Source organism: Nicotiana tabacum, chromosome 11 (assembly GCF_000715075.1).
Source record: "Nicotiana tabacum cultivar K326 chromosome 11, ASM71507v2, whole genome shotgun sequence".
Taxonomy (NCBI): Eukaryota; Viridiplantae; Streptophyta; class Magnoliopsida; order Solanales; family Solanaceae; genus Nicotiana; species Nicotiana tabacum.
In genome coordinates, this window is record NC_134090.1 from 93,746,318 (window position 1) to 93,765,053 (window position 18,736).

General features: G+C 37.4%; 1 protein-coding gene and 1 pseudogene across 2 annotated transcripts; both read left to right on the forward strand.

Annotated features, from left to right (window-relative positions):
- Positions 1-6,414: 6,414 nt before the first annotated feature.
- LOC107762505 (uncharacterized protein At4g08330, chloroplastic-like) lies at positions 6,415-8,135 on the forward strand (annotated as a pseudogene).
- Positions 8,136-8,859: 724 nt separating this feature from the next.
- LOC107762767 (laccase-12-like) lies at positions 8,860-12,843 on the forward strand. Of its 2 annotated transcripts, XM_016581253.2 has the most exons (8): positions 8,860-9,070; positions 9,170-9,321; positions 9,514-9,758; positions 9,860-9,988; positions 10,813-11,304; positions 11,485-11,769; positions 11,888-11,949; positions 12,421-12,843. In XM_016581253.2, the coding sequence occupies exons 1-8, from the start codon at positions 8,921-8,923 to the stop codon at positions 12,430-12,432; spliced, it is 1,527 nt and encodes a 508-aa protein (XP_016436739.1). In that variant the 5' UTR covers positions 8,860-8,920; the 3' UTR covers positions 12,433-12,843. The 2 variants fall into 2 exon arrangements, with proteins under 2 accessions (XP_016436739.1, XP_016436671.1); XM_016581185.2 differs by having other exon boundaries at positions 11,485-11,949.
- The last annotated feature ends 5,893 nt before the right edge of the window (positions 12,844-18,736 follow it).

Sequence of the window (18,736 nt, forward strand, 5' to 3'; positions counted from 1 at the left end):
ATGTAAATATTGTTAACTCTTTTTTCTTGCAAAATAATCTTGTCAGTGGTAAGATTAATCATAAAACATTTGGTAGAGGTGAATGCTACCAGGTTACCTCTGTCACACAATTGTGATACACTGATTAGGATATATTTCAAGCCATCTATCAAGTGGATATTCTCAATGGAATGTGAGTCTGTCTTACCTACCTTTACAACCCCAATGATCTCACCTTTCTTCCAATTTCCAAAGGAGACATTACCTCCTTTTAGGTCCTCAAGTGAAAGGAATTGGTTCTTACTTCTAGTCATATGCTTTGGGCAGCCACTATCCATGTACCATATTTGGCTACTTCCCTTCACTTGGACCTGCAAAACGAAATCAGGGGTTAGTCTTAGGAACCTAAACTAGTTTGGGTCCCTTTCTATAGGCAAAAGGGTGAATTAAATTCTTTTTAGCCCATCCAAGCAGCCTATTTTTCTCTTGAACAAAGATTTTGTTCTTTTAACTGGCCTTTTCTTTTGCATTATATTCAATTTTGTAATGACCAGTCTTGCCACAGTGTGTGCAGATTTTGTTCTCAGGAAGTGTGATATACTTGCTTTTTGGATCCCACTTAGGTGTTGGGTTCCCATAGCCAAGTCCTCTGTTATTGCTACTGTGGTGCTCTTGTAGCCAGGATAGTGCATCAGAGGACTTATTCCATTTGCAAGTTCTGTCTAGTTCATGCTTCACTTTGCCTAGATCTTATTTTAGGACTCTTATCTGCTCATCTCTCTTGTACAACTCATCATTCATTTTTCCTAGATTTTCTTCTAAGGTGAGATGTGTGTGATCAGCTTTCTTTTTACCTGTTTCTAATTTTAGTTTTAAATTTTCAGATCTAAGTTCTAAGACAGTGGTGTCAAGTTCAAGAACCTGGTTCTTCAACTCAGTATTTTTACTATCACTTTCACTAGCCCTAAGTTTCAGATTTTTGCACTTAGCTTTTAGGATCACACATTCCCTAGATAGTTGTTCCTTCTCATTGTTTATGACCTCAGACTCATCAATAAAGTCTAGCTGTAATTCAGATAACTTTTCTTTAGACAAAAATTTAATCTTGTCTTTGAGATGAATCACACTTACCTTTTGTTCATCATCTGATTCTCCAATGGCCATAATTGTTTTTTCATCTCCAGCTTTATCTTTTGAATCCTCATTTGAGCTTTCTCCAGAAGCAGCAACCATAGCCTTTGTTGATCCTTTGTTCTTCTTGGGTTGAACCTGTTCCTTCTTCTTGTTTCTTCATTCAGCCCTTTCTTTCTTCCATTCAATTTCCCACTAAGGACAATTCTTGATCATGTGGTCAGTCTTACCACATTTGTAGCAGCCTTCGTTGGTCTGTATTTCAGGGGCCCTTGGTTTGTTGAAGGTTGCACCTCTTGAAGAACCATTTCCTCTCATTAGGTACTTCTTGAAATCCCTTGTGATCATAGCCATTTCATCATCCTCTAAGTTTGCACCTTCAGCTATTCTGAGAGCCAAGCTTCTTTCCTTATTGGGTGCATCCATTTTCATGGTTTTCCTTCTCAGTTCATAGGCAGTGAGATTTCCAATCAGCTCATCCAACCTTAGAATGACAATGTTCTTTGATTCCTGAATAGCAGTGATTTTGCTTTCCCAAGTTACTGGCAAGACCCTTGTCAATATTTTCTCAACCTTGTCTTCTTCAAGAATAATTCTTCCAAGAGACTTAAGTTTATTTGTTAGTGTTATGAACCGTGTGTAAATTTCTTGGATGGTTTCACCTTCCTTCATGGTGAAATTCTCATATTGAGAATACATCAGTGTTCCTCTTGATCTCTTTACTTGAGGAGTTCCTTCATGGGCCACTTGTAGAGTGTCCCAAATCTCCTTAGCAATAGTACAACTTTGAATTTTGATGTACTCGTCTGGACCTAGTCCACACATAAGCCATTTCTTGGCCTTGGCATTCTTTTTTCATTTCTTCAAATCTTCAACAGAATAGTCAGCTCTCGTCTTTGACACGTCCACTCCTTCAGCATTCTTCTTTGTAGTAGTCAGGGGACCATCAGTAACAATGTCCCAAAGTTCATAGTCTTCTCCTATGATGTGGTCTCTCATTATGTTCTTCCACCAGGAATAGTACTGGCCATTAAAGAGTGGAGGCCTAGCAGTGGATTGTCCTTCCCAGTTTCGAGGTGGTGCACTCATCTTGATCTGTTCCTAAGGTGTTAGCCTCTTCAAGGATAACCCGCTCTGATACCAATTGATATTTTATACTTCAATACCACATAAGAGGGGGAGGGGTGATTTGTGTGGTACCCAATTTTTGTTTAACTTGATTATAGAAAGTTCCTAGTTCTTCTATGTGTTCCAACTACTACTGTTGCGGAATAATAAATACATAAAATAAAGAATACGGAGATTTTACGTGGAAAACACCTGGCTCAAAAGGTAAAAAAAACTACGACTACCTTCCAGTAGGATTTTCCCAAACTCTCCACTAAAATCACTGATCCAAAAAACTGCAAAAACTCTTTTGTAAACCTAGAATTAACTCTAATTCCGTTGTGGCACACAGCCTCAACTATTGCAACAACTTCAAGTTATCTCTAACTTGAAAACTCTAAGTACCTAATACAATTTCTTCTAAATAAGATGAAAGGTGCAATATAAAATCACCTACTATAATTAAACTAGAATAAAAGATAGACATTTGGAACTGGTTCTTCAATCTGGTTCAAGTAGCTTCAGGTTTGCACGCTTGAATCACACATAAATTGCCTTGCTATTTTGCTCTCAATTCACGCTTAACTTCTGCTTACGTGAGTTACCTCTAAAAGAGAACAACACTAATATTTAAGGGGTTAGCAATTAGATATTGACTAGGATATTGATGTTACTCTTCCATGGTGGAAGAGTTCTAGTTGATCTCAAACACTAACTCTATCCTTTTCCTAAACTGTGTTCTCTTTATGTAAAGAGTCTTTCTCCTTATCCAATATGCAACCTTTTTTATCATGATTAGGAGATATCATTTCTGATAAGTTAGGTTTGTCTCTTTCACGTGCATCTCACATGTTTGAGTTGATCATAAATGTGCTTTACAAGATGGACCTGGTCCATGTCTGAGTTCCTTTGTCAGTATTCAAAACTTCACATTTACTTGGACCAACAGTGCTAAAATGATTGTGTGTTGTTGATAATACATTTGTGTTGAGGGTAATTGTTTGTCCCAATTGATACTTGATGAAGTCACCTTATAACAGCTGAAATTTTTCTTTCTTTTATCTTGTGGAGGTGGGAATTACTTTGTTTGCTTGAGGACAAGAAAAAGCTTAAGTTTGGGGGAGTTGATAACTATGGATTTTAGACTATCTTATGCTCTCTTTTGCTTAGGTTTTGGATCAAACATGTGTAAAAGTATTTTTGAAAACTGACTTATTGTGCTTGTCTACAGGGTTTGTTCAAAATGAGGCAAGAAAGCCACAACCAACTCATGAAGGAGTTAAATTTGCACAAGTTCAAAGCTGAGATAAAAGAGCTGACCGCGAAGGAAAAGAGCAGTCGCAAAAGGTCCACCGCTGAAGCGGCCACAAGTACGTTGTTCGCAAAATTGAGATTTAGAGAAGGCATTTTGGGTACAACAGAGACCGCTGACCGCGAAGAAATAGCGTGGTCGCGTCAGGTACCTGACACGACCGCGGTGCAATTCCGTTAAGGGCGAGATAGAGAATCAGAGACCTTGCAATATGAGCTCAAATGAGGAACGCGATCCGCGAACATTTTATGTGGCTGCAATAGAAGCCAATGCTGACGCGATAAACTTTACGCTGTCCGCAAAACCAAACCCAGTCCCAGTCCAAAATTGAAGAAATGCGGACCACGCTTGTTTTTGCGCGGCCGCGGAAGTCCATGTGCTGAGGCGCTCAGTATTTTGTTGACAGTGGAACCTTCGTAGGGGTATTTTTGTCCAATAATTTTAGTTGTGTATAAATAGATCTTTTTCACATTTTTAGGTTATCTTTTGTACTTTACCATTTAGAATAATTTTAGAGTAGTTCTAGCTTATATTCTTAGATTTTATTCTTGTAATCAACTTTTATGGCTTATATTTCATCTTCATCTTTTATTTCTACCTTGATTATGAGTAGATAAGCGCATTAGCTAGGGTTATGACCCAACCCTAGTGTGTGGTGTTTAATGGGTCTTCTATTTTAAGGCTTAATTGTTTATGAGTTAGTGATATTTAGCTTGATCCATGCTTTAATTGTAGAATTGATGGTTGCAAACACTAGTTCGTGCATTTATGACTTAGACTCTTCTTGAGAAAGAGGTACTAAGTTTAGGAAAATTAGGCTAACAAGGAATTGTGGTGCATTCAAGAGATTGATAACCCCAATTAAAGGGTTAAACCTAGAGATAATAAAACCCGACTTAAGCCAATTTTACTTGCATTGTTTGAATACCCAATTAGGCTTGAGAAAGCCAATTAGGACAAAGTCACTCAAACTACCGAGAGGTATAGAGTGGGTAATTATGTGTAAAGGTTATATCAAGACCTCAAATATAACAAGCTTGTCCCAAATTTTATATCCCATTAGATACTCGCCTAGGTGTAAGTCACTTTCCTAGTGATTTTTATCAATTGAGAAAACCCTTACAAAAATATTGTACTTAGATTATTTTCAGCTATCGATAGCATTAAAAGTAGAATAGAAACAAATCCAAGCATAGTTAGAAGTGTAATTAAAAGCAACACGCATAGCTAGATTAGATAGAAACTCAACTCTCAACCAATATTAACTCCCTGTGAAAATCGATCCTGACCTTTCGGGTAAAAGCTTCATCGACCACTCCTCGCCATTATATAGTGGTGCAGGGTTGGAGCCGATCAATTTCCTCAACTCAAATCAAGCTGTCAACCACCCGAAAATACTCTGAGGCCCTCGGGACCACAACCAAACATACCAACAGGTCCTATAATATTATACGAACTTAGTCGAACCTTCGAATCACTCAAAACAACATCAAAATACTAAAATTACACCCGGATTTAATCCTAAAGAACTTCTAAACTTCCGAATTCTACAAACGATGCTGAAACCTACCAAATCACGTTCGAATGACCTCAAATTTTGCACATAAGTCAGAAATGATACCACGAACCTACTTCAACTTTCGGGAATCCAATCCGACCCCGATATCAAAATTTCCATTGTCGGCCAAAACCGCTAAAATTCTGACTTTAGCCAATTCAAGTCTAATGCTACTACGGACCTCCAAATAACATTCCGGACACGCTCCTAAGTCCAAAATCACCCAACAGAGCTAACGGAACCATCAAAATTCAAATCCGAGGTCATTTATACATAAGTCAACATCCAATCAATTTTTTCAATTTAAGCTTTCAATTAAGAGACTATGTGTCTCAATTCACTCTGAATCCACTCCGGACCCGAACCAACTAACCTGATATATCATAATATAGTTGTAGAACACAAAAGAAGAAGGAAATGGGGGAATGGGGCTATAACTCTCGAAACGACCGGCTAGGTTGTTACAGCAGAGAGACTGTTTCCGATAGACTCTCGGCTGGAGAACAAATGACAAAAGTAATGGCAACAAGAAGGAATAACAACAAGATAAAGTACTAAAGCCAAGAAACAATTAAACTCTAAGTAATAATAGCAATATATGAATAAAAGGATATCATACTAACACTAATGCTAGCAAACTGGTAAGACAAAGAGATACACTTGACTACCTACTAGCCTTTTACCCCAATTCTCGACCTCCACTCTCCTATCTAGGGTCATGTTCTCAATTAACTCCAGCTGCGTCATGTCCCGTATAATAACCTCGCCCCAAGACTTCTTAGGCATGTCTCTACCCGACCTGATTGTTATTGTTTTTGGAAAAGTTTTATTTTGTGTCTCATACAACTTACACTAGTTGTATGGAGCTCCTTTTTGTCTCACAAATTTGTGGACCCCAATCTTACACTTCTGGGTCCACAGAAATTTGGGTCCACAGAAATCTAGGTCCACAAAAACTGTGAAACAAAAAAGTTGTCTCATACAACTAGTGTTTGTTGTATGATACACAAAATAAAATTTTCCTTGTTTTTGTATCATATCCGTACTCAATTAATTAATATCGTCATTAATAAGGAAGGAGAGATACTATTATTGCAGCTTTTATTTAAGAAAAATAAATTGTGAACCCTTTCAAGTCTAATTAATCCAACACCCTATAATATCAAATTTAACACGTGTAAGACATCCAAGCCCTAACTCAGAAAGCAGATGACAGTTTAATACTTAGCATACAATTATTCCTAGGCTTAGTTACCGTTAGGAGCCTTACCGAAAGTGTGAAGCTAGCTGTCACATAAGACAAGAGTATATATATATATATATATATCAACACTGCATATATGCAGAGACTTGTTTCGAGAGAGGAGTAATAAAAAGGGTTATATTCTCAATTTGAAGATGTTGGCCGAAACAGATTTCTTCAGCTGCTCTTCACAATCACTAGCTGCTAATGATATTCTTCCCTTTTCCTCTCATCTCATAAGCAATGCTGAAAGAGGCGTCACTTACAGGTAAGGTTTTTATTTATACTACTTTCTTCTAGTTGTAGAAATTTATTACTCTGTCCCTCCTAATTTATTTATAAGATATCTATTTCCTTTTTACTATGTTTTAAAAAAACAAATTGATATGTTTTTTATACTTAAAAACAGTAATCATAAACTTCTTATTTGTTTCAGATAGCATATTTTAAAACTTTTTTTTTCTTTGTTTCTTTCTTAAACTCCGTATCCATTTAAATTTTATCACATAAAATGGAATGGCGAGAGTATATTAGTAGATTGGAAGGTACAAGAATTACTACACAATGTACAACCAAAATGAAGGTGAATTTATCGTCATTTAACTGCTTCTGGATCGAAAGGCTTTTTGAGTTTCCCGTCTTAATTATACTCCGTTATTGGAATTGGATTTCTTTTCTTCTGATTTTGATAGTAAAGCGCAAGGTTTCAAGAATTGGAGGGAATAAAAAGAAGGCAAACTCTCTCTCATGAAATTAATACAGGATATTGTGATAACGGTTCTAACAAAATTTGCTTAGTTATTCTTGTTTCAGTTGTGGATCGTGTGGATATGAGTTGAACCTCAACTCTTGCAATCGGAATACTATAGAGTCATTGGATCAAAGTATGGGAAAACAATGAGGAGAGGGGTACTCTCATTTTTATGCATTGATAAGAGCAGATTTACTCAGATAAGTAAACTTAGATGCTCACCTTATTTTAGGTCCAAAAACTCGTGGGGTTTCTTTAAACAACATACTAAACTTTTCTGTCGCAATTGTAGTAGTTACATTGGTATTGCTCATATAGTAAATACTAATAATAATACAAGTGCTGCCTCTCTTGCCAAGAAAAATATTAATGTGAAGTCAGGATCAGATGCAACACCTAATTGGGATGGGCTCTCAGCTTGTACAACTAATTATGACATCAAGATATGTGCGTTAAGGCCATCTGTTGCTTTTCTTTGACAGAGTCACTCTGCTGCTCAAGTTTTACAAGATGGACACTTCTGCTTCTTTCTTATACTATATGATGCTTATTAAAGATTGTTTGTTGTAGCTCTCAAAATGTAACTAAGTGGGCGTTTGCACATAAGAATTGTAAAATTCCAAAAAAAGTGAAAAAAAAAATCAAGGGAAAATGATATTTGAAAATTAGAGTTATGTTTGGACATGGATATAGTTTTGGGTTGTTTTTGAAGTTTTGTGAGTGAAATTGAAAAACAGCTTTTTGGAGTTTTTCAAATTTTCAAAAAATTCCAAAATGCATCTTCAAGTGAAAATTGGAAATTTTATGAACAAATGCTGATTTTGAAAAAAAAAAATCGACAAAAGAAGAAGAAAATTCTTATGTCCAAACGGGCTCGAAGAGTGTTTGTTGGAAAGTTGCTTTAGTAGACAATGTTACTCTGGGCTGTTGGCTGTAAACACAAGTGCTGCTCTGTTTTGGTGGTCGTTGATTTTTGTAATTATTATACTAGCATGTATTACTACTTCCTCAAGATATTAGCCATAAAACCGATGCTGTCTTATGGTACTCCTAATATTTTTTTTCAAAAAAAATTTACGTAACATTAATAATTGGTACGTAATTTCTCAGTTTTTGACTACTAAAGATATACTTAAAAGTGTTCATAAATCACAACCACTCGTAACTAAAACTGTGAATATGAGCTTTCAAGAAAAACAGAAGACAAAGCACAATTCTAGAAATAGGGAGAAATTCAAACACAAACGGGTGTTGGGTTTGATAGCAAACTATTTTAAGACGTTTGAATCAATTTGTCGTTCCAAGTATGCTTAATCCGGAGCAATCTGACCGAGTTGTTCAACATCTTCGGATTTCCTTTTGACGTTGTTCACTGAGATCATGTTGAAAAAGTCAAAGCATGTCGTGTTTTAGGTTCTTCTAACTGAAATTTTTAAGTCAAACAAGATTGGGTTGTCAAGGTTTTGCTACCACTCAAGATTAACGATAGAAGGAAAAGTTTCCTTTAATTAATGTGATAGATAGGTGGTATTGTGTATAATCATAACACGAGAGTCCGTGCGTAGCTACTATTAATGCTAAAGTCCGAGTAATTTAGGACTCAAAGCATGTATTACTTGTGTAAATTGTATTCTTTGATTAATTAATATTAATTGATATATATATATATATATATATATATATATATATATATATATATATATATATATATATATATATATATGTGTGTGTGTGTGTGTGTGTGTGTGTGTGTGTGTGTGTGTGTGTGTGTATATATATAAACCTAATCTGCCAACCTCAAACCACCCTCTCTCTATTCTTTAAAAATAAGCACTACGCATGAATTTTCCATTAATTGACAGTTTAATTAAGAAAAGAACCATAATATTGGATGCCTGCAACAGCATGGCCAACCCTTTGTGCTATTTTTTCTTCATCTCCATTTTACTTCTCTTTGCAAATGCGAAAACACAGTACCACCATTTTGTTGTATGTCATTCATGTTTCCCTTAATTCTTTGTCTTACTAACATTTTTTTTTTTTTATTTTTAGAATTGGAGGATCCTAACCTCTGTTGTTATGAAACAGATTCAAGCAACACCAGTAAAGAGGCTGTGCAAGACCCATAACACTATAACAGTGAATGGACAATTCCCTGGACCAACATTGGAAGTGAATAATGGCGATACTTTAGTCATCAACGTGGTCAACAGAGCTCGATACAATGTCACCATTCACTGGTAAGAAGCATGCATGTCATAATGCAAAATGAACTACTAAGATGTGAAATAAGTAACTTGGTTAAATAAAGGATTTCTGCTACAATATATATATATATATATATATATATATATATATATGTGAACTGCACTATATCATACATATGCAATGTTATTTCGTGTGGTTTTTACAACTTTGTTGCATTTCGATAGGCATGGAGTTAAGCAAATAAGAACAGCATGGGCAGATGGACCAGAATTTATAACACAATGCCCAATTAGACCAGGAGGGAGTTACACTTACCGCTTTACAATTCAAGAACAGGAAGGCACACTTTGGTGGCACGCCCACAGCTCATGGCTCAGGGCCACTGTTTACGGAGCTTTAATAATCCACCCAAAAGAAGGAGAATTCTACCCATTTCCTAACCCAAGAAGAGAGACACCCATTCTGCTAGGTACTCATTCCTGCCCAAAATAAGCGAAAGAATTGAAAACAAATACTACCAGCCAAGCAGTAGTTCCAGATCAAAATTATGGTTTGAAATTTTGTGATTAGGTGAGTGGTGGGATGCAAACCCTATTGATGTTGTAAGACAGGCCACACGAACGGGTGCAGCGCCTAATGTATCAGATGCATACACCATCAATGGTCAACCAGGTGACCTCTACAGGTGTTCAAGTAAAGGTTTGTTCCAATCTCCGAAACATTTGAAACATGATCAATTTAAGTCATATACATAGTGTAAAGACTTTTTAACTATTGATGATGTAGTTTAATTTACTGCGATAGCAGGCGATTATCATCTTTACCAGGTATCTAATAATTCTTACTGCTTATCACACAGATTACTTGTAAATGTGATTACCTTATACTTCCTCCGTTTAAATTTATATGACATTACTAGTTTACCTCTAGCACGAAGATTTAAAAAAAATAAGATTTTTAAATTTGTGATTTTAAAAGCTTAAAGGGCAAAAGCTTTGTGGAGCCGTAACATTTGTGTGGCTATAAAAGTTTCTTATTAAAAATAAAATGGGTAAAATACAAAATCCAAAGTTAAATTTTCCAAATATAAAAATATTTCATTCTTTTTGGAACAGACTAAATTATGAGAGTCTGTCCTAAAAATTGATATAGAGGGAGTATGTTATAACTGATTTAATGGTGTAAATATTTTATATAGCGTCAGTTGCGTAGAAGTTAAATTCTTGAAACATATACCAAGAAATATACCTTTCAAATATTGAAAACATAATCAATAGAGCTGGTATCTCTACTCCTTGTACACTAAGATTCATGATCGCATAACAGAGCCAAAATTATCTCTAAGTGTGTTGAAAACTTCAATGCTCTTCTATGATAATCAATAAAAAGCATGCGGATACTAATGCTCAATAAAGATATATATAAAGATATTGCCATACTAACTAGTTCATGCGAGCGTTCATTAGTTTGGATTCAGAATATATAACATGCTCAGCTATCATGTTGGATTCACCTTTATGCAGATACTACCATAGTGCTTGTGGACTCTGGTGAGACCAGCCTTCTTCGAGTTATCAACGCTGCACTAAATCAGCAGCTTTTCTTCACTGTGGCCAACCACAAGTTAACTGTTGTTGGAGCAGACGCCTCTTATGTTCAACCCTTCACCACATCAGTGCTTATGTTAGGTCCAGGCCAAACTACTGATGTCCTTATCACTGGTAACCAGCCACCAGCCAGATACTACATGGCAGCACAAGCTTACGCAAGTGCTCAAGGTGCACCTTTTGACAACACTACTACCACTGCTATCCTTGAGTACAAGAATACTCCTTGCGCTGTTCAGGGGATCAAGATCAATCCAATTTTTCCATCTTTACCACCATTTAACGACACTGCCACAGCCACTGCATTCACAACAAGTTTCAGAAGTCCAAGCAAGGTCGAGTTGCCCACTGAAATCGATGAGAACTTGTTCATTACAGTTGGGCTGGGACTCAAAAATTGCCCGAAAGGTGCGTTAAAATATACTAAGCTCTTCATAAAATACAAGCTAAGCTCTTCATAACGTTCCTTAAACTCCTAGTTGCATGAACAACAAATAGAAGAAAATAAATATTCTAGGATGACACATTGGTCATTGAATAACTCAAGAGAACACTTGTTTAACATTTAAGTTTATTATTTCAAACTAGGTGCAAGCTCCAGCAGTTGTCAAGGTCCAAATGGAACTCGATTCGCTGCCAGTATGAACAATGTGTCTTTTGTGCTACCGCCCAACTTCTCCATTCTGCAAGCACATCAACAAGGCATACCTGGAATTTTTTCAACTGATTTCCCAGCAGTCCCACTTGTGAAATTTGATTATACGGGTAATGTCAGCCAATCACTGTGGCAACCAGTTCCAGGAACTAAGGTTTACAAGCTAAAATATGGGGCAAAAGTGCAAGTTGTATTACAGGGAACAAGCATTGTCACAGGTGAAAACCACCCAATCCATCTTCATGGATATGATTTTTACATCATTGCTGAGGGCTTTGGGAACTTTAATCCTCAAACTGATACAGCTAAATTCAATCTTGTTGACCCACCTCGTAGAAACACGGCAAGTTTACCTGTCAATGGATGGTCAGTCATCCGATTTGTTGCTGACAACCCAGGTGAGAACAGAAAAGGGCCACAAATATTTATTTTATGGCATACAAAAAACTTAAGTTTTATTCACCGTCAGTATAAACTATATAACATAATTAGGTCACTTAGAAACAATTACAAGATAAATCTTTATGATAGAAATTTATAGGTAATATGATAAAAATGATAATGAACATGCTATCCCTAATATGAACCTTGATTTATGAAGGTGAAACTTTCTATCGTAATTTGGGGACCTAAGAGACTCTCCGGGGTCGTATTGATTGGTTGTAAAGCCTGAAGGAGAATGTTGTTTTGGGGGGTGATACTATCGGTATCAGATTCAACAGATGAATGCACCCTCCAAAACAACATTATAATTTTTTGTTGAAAATATATTTTCACTATCAGTGTATATAATTCCAATCCTTTTATAAATTCCAATTCTTCTCCGCATCGAGCTTTTGGACTTACATTTTGTTGTTGTTGTTAAATAGGAGTCTGGTTAATGCACTGCCACTTGGATGTTCATATAACTTGGGGTTTGGCCATGTCTTTCCTGGTGGAAAATGGAGTTAGTGAATTGGAATCATTGGAAGATCCTCCAGTCGATTTGCCTGTCTGTTGAAAAACACAACAATTAATTGCATCAAATGTTCATAAGTCATACTAAAAGAGGCCCCTTTTCCCCCATTCCCCAAACAAGCATTTGGGGGCTAGCTAGTTCGTTTCTTTCTCCAATTCTTTCCTTCCAATTATATTCCCTCATTGCTAGGAGTAATTTTTTTATGGATCACTGGGTAAAGATGGTGCTACTAAATCAATGCACCATCGTCTATGGTATAATTAATCCCAGCTTTTTAGAGCAGTTGTACTCTTCTTATTGTAAAGAATTTATTTGATTTTTAAATAATTTTAGTTCCCTCCACTCTTCTTATAGTAAAAAAAGGATATGATTATTAGACTCATATCCTCAGCTTCGTGCTTGTGTGATTTCGGAGTTGGGAAACCACATTTGTTTCTTACTCGACTCGATTGTCCGACCAGATTTACAAGTGATCATTCAAAAATAGTCACAATTTCAAAAGTAATTGAAATTTAGCCACTTTTCATATAAAGATAAATCTGAACAAAAACACTGTTCAAAATCCGGAAAAATACTCCAGTATAATATACTGAAGTTCAAGTATAATATACCGGTCCAACATAATATACTGGAGATTGAAGCACCAGTACTCTATATTATACTAGAACTTTCCGCGTGTTGTAGTTCCAGCATAATATGCTCGAAGTTCATACACATGTGCATCGATCTCCAGTATATTATGCTGGAACTTTTCGTGTTGCAGCAAAATAGTGGCTATTTTTCAATGACTTTGCAATCACTGGTTATTTTTGAATGGCCATTCCGAAAACTAGCTAGCCCGTACTATTTTTACCAACTTATCAACACGTTTGGAGTGGGCTGACGTTACGGTATTTGATACTGGGCTTTGATTTGTTCAAACTAGGAAAAACTACACAATATAGCCGCTCTAAAAAATAATAGCTGGCAAAATGTAAAGGGTGTGTTTGATATGAAGGAAAACATTTTCCAATTTTCCCATGTTTGATTGGCTTAAATGTTTTGGAAAACATTATCCTTATGAACTCATTTTCTTCCAATTGGAGGAAAATATTTTCCTTATCAATAGAAGGGAAATTTTTTTCCAAAACTCCTTCTCAACCTTCCCCACCCTCACCAACCCACCCCACGCCACGCCACGCCTACCCACCCCACCACCTCTCTCCAAAAAGACTTTTTTTTAAAATTTCAGTTTATTTTTTCCGTCACCACCCACCATGCTCCCCCTCCCCCCTGCAAAAAAAAAATTATTTTTTTTACTTTTTTTTATTTCAAATTTCTGTTTTTTTATTTTTCTGCACCACCCCCACCCCACCAAACTCCACCTCTTCCCACCCCACCCCCTCAGGCCGCAAAAAGAGTCTTTTTAAATTATTATTTAAAACACTGTTTTTGTAATCAAGTAGAGTTTTTCATCTGCCTTTGGGGTATGAAACAATGGTGGGATCGAGAGGTATCGCTTCAATTCTTCTAATGCTTGTTGGCATTCCGGTGTCCAGGCAAAATCGTTCTTCTTTTTGAGTAGAGAGAAGAATCTATGACTCCAATCCGACGATCTCGATATGAATCGGCCTAAGGCAGCTATCCGCCCCGTCAGCCTTTGCATGGCTTTAACGTTGTCCATGACGGTGATGTGCTCAATAACCTTGATTTTATCGGGTTGATCTCGATTCCCCGATTCGACACCATGAAGCCAAGGAACTTGCCCGAACCGACCCCGAAAAGGCATTTCTCGGGGTTGAGCTTCATGTTGTATTTTCTCACTATCTTGAATGTTTCCTGCAAATGTGTCAAATGGTCCTCTGCTCACAGGGATTAAACTAGCATGTCATCAATATATACTTCCATTGATTTACCTATTTGTTCTTCTAACATTTTATTTACTAGGCGTTGGTAGGTAGCTCATGCGTTTTTTTAGCCCGAAAGGCATTACATTATACCAATATGTTCCATACTTGGTGATAAATGAAGTCTTTTCTTGGCATTCCGCATTCATTTGAATTTGATCGTACTCGGAATAGGCATCGAGAAAACTAATGATCTCGTGGCCGGCCGTGGCGTCGATCATGAGTTCAAAGTTAAGCAGTGGAAAAGAATCTTTGGGACATGCCTTGTTTAAATTCTTACTACACACATCCTAAGTTTGTTCATTTTTAGGAACTACGACTACATTGGCTAACTATTCGGGATATTTCACTTCCCGAATGGACCTTATTTTGAGAAGTTTAGTTACCTCGTCCTTTATGAATGCGTGTTTTACATCGGACTGGGGCCTTCTCTTTTGTTTCACCAGTCTGAACTTTGGGTCCAGGCTTAGTCGATGAGTTGTTACCTTCGGCGGGACCCCTGTCATGTCTAAGTGGGACCAAGCAAAACAATCTATGTTATCAATAAAAATTGAATAAGCTTTTTCCTGAGTTCGGGGGTTAATCATGTTCCCAAGTATACCTTTTGCTCGGGCAGGTACTCGATCAATATAACCTGTTCCAACTCTTTGACTGTTGATTTGGTGGCGTCGGAATCTTCGGGAACAACAAAAGTTTGAGGGGTCAAAAAATCTTCCTCTTCCTCTACCATTTCCCGCTTCTCCGATTCGGTCGATGCTGGTGGCGGTGATTGCTATTTTGCTTCCTGTTTACCCTTGATGCCTGATTCTTCCGATGTTGATAGCGCCGATATCGGTATTACCTCATCGACCGCGAACATTTCTTTTGCAGCATGTTGCTCCCCGTACAACATTTTTACCCCGTCCGGCATTGAGGATTTCATCATTTGGTGGAGAGTCGAAGGGGCTGCCCTCATGTTGTGGATCCAAGGCCTCCCAAGCAGGGCGTTGTACCTCATGTCGCCCTCTATTACATGAAAATTAGTATCTTGGATAGTTCCATCCAAATTCACCGATAGGATAATCTCTCCTTTAGTTGTTTCACTGGCCATATTGAAACCGTTTAAGGCTCGAGTTGCGGGTATAATCTGATCTTGTAGGCCGAGCTGCTCCACGACCCTTGATGATATTTGCCAATCTATTTGGATCCACTAAACCACACTTAACTTGAACTTTATTTAATAATATATAAATTACTATAGCGTTATTGTGAGGCTGAGAAATTTGTTCTGCCTCCTTGTTATTGAATGATATGGCGCCTTTTGGCACATAGTCTCGGGTCTGTTTCTCCCTATTAATTGATACCGTAGTGCATTTGAGCATGGGCCCTTGTGGAATATCGACCCCTCCAACGATCATATGAATGACATGATGCGGATCCTCCTGTTCATTTTTCCTGTTGGCATCCCTTTCCTTGAAATGATTCTTGGCTCGATCACTTAGGAATTCTCGAAGGTGGCCCTCATTGAATAAATGGGCTACCTCCTCTCTCAATTGCCAGCAATCCTCGGTCCTGTTACCATGCATGACATGATATTTACACATCAGAACAGGGTTCATTTAGGAGGAATCGATTTGTATGGGCCTGGACCATATGGTATCTTTGATTCTTCCAATTGTCGATACATGCTTGATGCATCGACACTAACATTATACTCCGACAATCGAGTTGCCTCTGTAGGTTTGGCGTACTTATCAAAACCAGTTTTTCTCATGAGTCCCAGAGAATTCTGTCCTCGATCGTTTCTCCGATTGTTTGGGGCGAAATTGTATCCTGGACCACTGTTCCTGTGATCTGAGGTGTACGGTTGAAATTAGTCTTTGTTCGATCTTGGCTCCCTATCGATGTCCCTCTGATTTTTGGCGGCTGACTTGTTTGGGTGCACTAAACCAGAAGGAGCTCCTAATTGGTCATCTTCGACCCTGATCTTTGATTGGTACCGATTGTGTTCATCTGCCCAAGTTACAGCCGGATACTCGATCATATTTTGCTTCAGTTTACGTGATACTATCGAACTTCTTTCATTCAATCCTTGAGTAAAAGCTTGAATGGCCAATCATCTGTGACCGGTGGCAACTCCATGCATTCCATTTGAAATCGGGATACAAACTCCCTCAACATTTCATTATCCCTCTGTCTTAATTTGAAAAGGTCTGATTTCCTTGTCGCAACCTTTATGTCTATGGTATGTGCCTTTACGAACGAGTCTGCCAACATGACAAACGAGTCAATGGAATTTATTGGTAGATTGTGGTACCAAATCGTTTCTCCATTCGATAGGGTTTCCCCGAACTTCTTCAATAAAATAGATTCAATCTCATCATCTTCCAAATTGTTATCCTTGATGGAACATGTGTAGGAGGTGAGATGCTCGTTGGGATCGGTGGTCCCACTGTATTTAGGTATTCCGTCATACGAAACTTCTTTGCAATGGGTTTCAGAGCCACACTCGAAGGTAACGGATTTTGTACGAATTTCTTCGAATCCATACCTTTCAAGATTGGCGGTTCCCTCGGTATCTGATCAACTCGGGAGTTGTATGTTTCCTTTTTTTTATCATTAACTTCGATTTTCTTCTCTCTTGCCTCAATTCTTTTGGTGAGTTCCTCGAACATTTTCATTATTACATGATCGGTCCCCAATTCATTACCATTCGACCTCTCAGGTACTGGCTCGGTACGACGAGTGATTTCTGGCTCGACCCCACTTGGAGATCTATGTTGATTTTATAGCTGAGAAATAGTGGCTTGTTGAGCCTGTAGCATCTCGAATATCACTTGGAGACTGACTCCTCCATCTCCTCTGCCATGTGTACCTTGGCCACTAGATCGGCCTTCTCTGCGTACACTCCCTTCGGGGTCTGTGCCTCGGTCTTTATTTAAAGCAACGTGTGAACTGATATTGACTGGATTGGCAACTGGTGCTCCCCCAAGATTAGCCTATGGCACCTCGGCTACTGGAGCAATTACATTGTCGTTTTCCCTGTGAAACCCGAGGCCATTGTCACTATGTGTAGGTGCGTTTTATGAGTTTCAAATATTTTAACCTGAGAGCAAAGATACTTGACAACAACAAGCGTAAAATAATATGTGTTATCAGAATCAGCACCGAACAATCACTATTATCCTTAGCCTCACGGTGGGCGCCAAACTGTTTACCCTCAAATTCGGATTATAATTAAACTTATATTCTGGTTTTAAGGATATGTGATTTCGTCCAATACCAATTGATAAGCGAGAAATTAAATAAATAAATTAGAGAATAAAATAAATCAAACTGATATGCTAACCAAGTCTCGACATCGTCTGAGGATAGTCTCAAGGTGGAATAGTAAGAACATTAAATGATAAAGTAACTCTGATGAACAGTAAGTGTAATAGCAGGAAAGTAACGAGCGTATATATTCTTCTTAGTGAACAATGATGATTACAAATGAATGTGATCCTTCTTTATATAATAGAGGAATCCTAAATAAGGTACACTTCTAATTATAGTAGGAAACCATATTAACATCTTATTAACCGACGTAGATTGATCCGTTCCGAGATTCACGCCGCGATCCTCGACCAATCACGGATAACTCGCCTTTTCCGTTATCAAGTTATGCCGATGTCACTCGGAGTCTGTCTCTTTCTGGCCGTGATTGACGTCGACCTCGGTCCGAAAAGAGGCTTCGAATCCGAACTCGACATCCTAGCTCCTTGACGCGACATTCCTATCTTGATCAAAGAATGAAATCGGATAGCTCCGATTTCTACCATATACACCCTCAATGATAACAAGTTAATAATCTCAAGAAACATAAACTATATCTTATAACCTTCTTGGAAATATCACAAACCTAAATAAAGTAGAAGCTGAATTTCCTGAGATTGGGTGGCTGCTCTTATGCGGAAGGTACCTTAGACATTGTGAGCCTGATTTTAATGATTAGGATAATTTAACAGCTCTTCTGAATAAGTTATACTTTAATCCATAAAATATAATACTGACGTAATTAATTACAATTTATGTTGTTCGTTAAAATATAATTTACTTCAACTTTTCTACTCGATCTTTAAAAATAGTTTTACATTTTTAATGGATTATTATTAAATCTTGAGATATTCCTTTTTGAGGAAAGAGTTTCGAATAATTTCTTTTTTCCCCTTTTTTTTCAAGTTAATTCTATTTATGCTTCTGATTATTTTACTTTTCCGAATGTAACTTTGTGGTTTCATAAGAATTGATTTTATGGGAGATTGATTTTTTTGATAAATATGAAGATTTCTTTTATTTCAACCTTGTTGATCAGATCAACAG

Bases quoted from the DNA above. Each gene is read 5' to 3' on its own strand.
- LOC107762767 (XM_016581185.2), top strand. From the start codon at position 8,921: ATGAATTTTCCATTAATTGACAGTTTAATTAAGAAAAGAACCATAATA. The intron at 9,071-9,169 runs GTATGTCATTCA...GTTATGAAACAG, and splicing joins CACAGTACCACCATTTTGTT to ATTCAAGCAACACCAGTAAA. The intron at 11,950-12,420 runs GTGAGAACAGAA...GTTGTTAAATAG, and splicing joins ATTTGTTGCTGACAACCCAG to GAGTCTGGTTAATGCACTGC.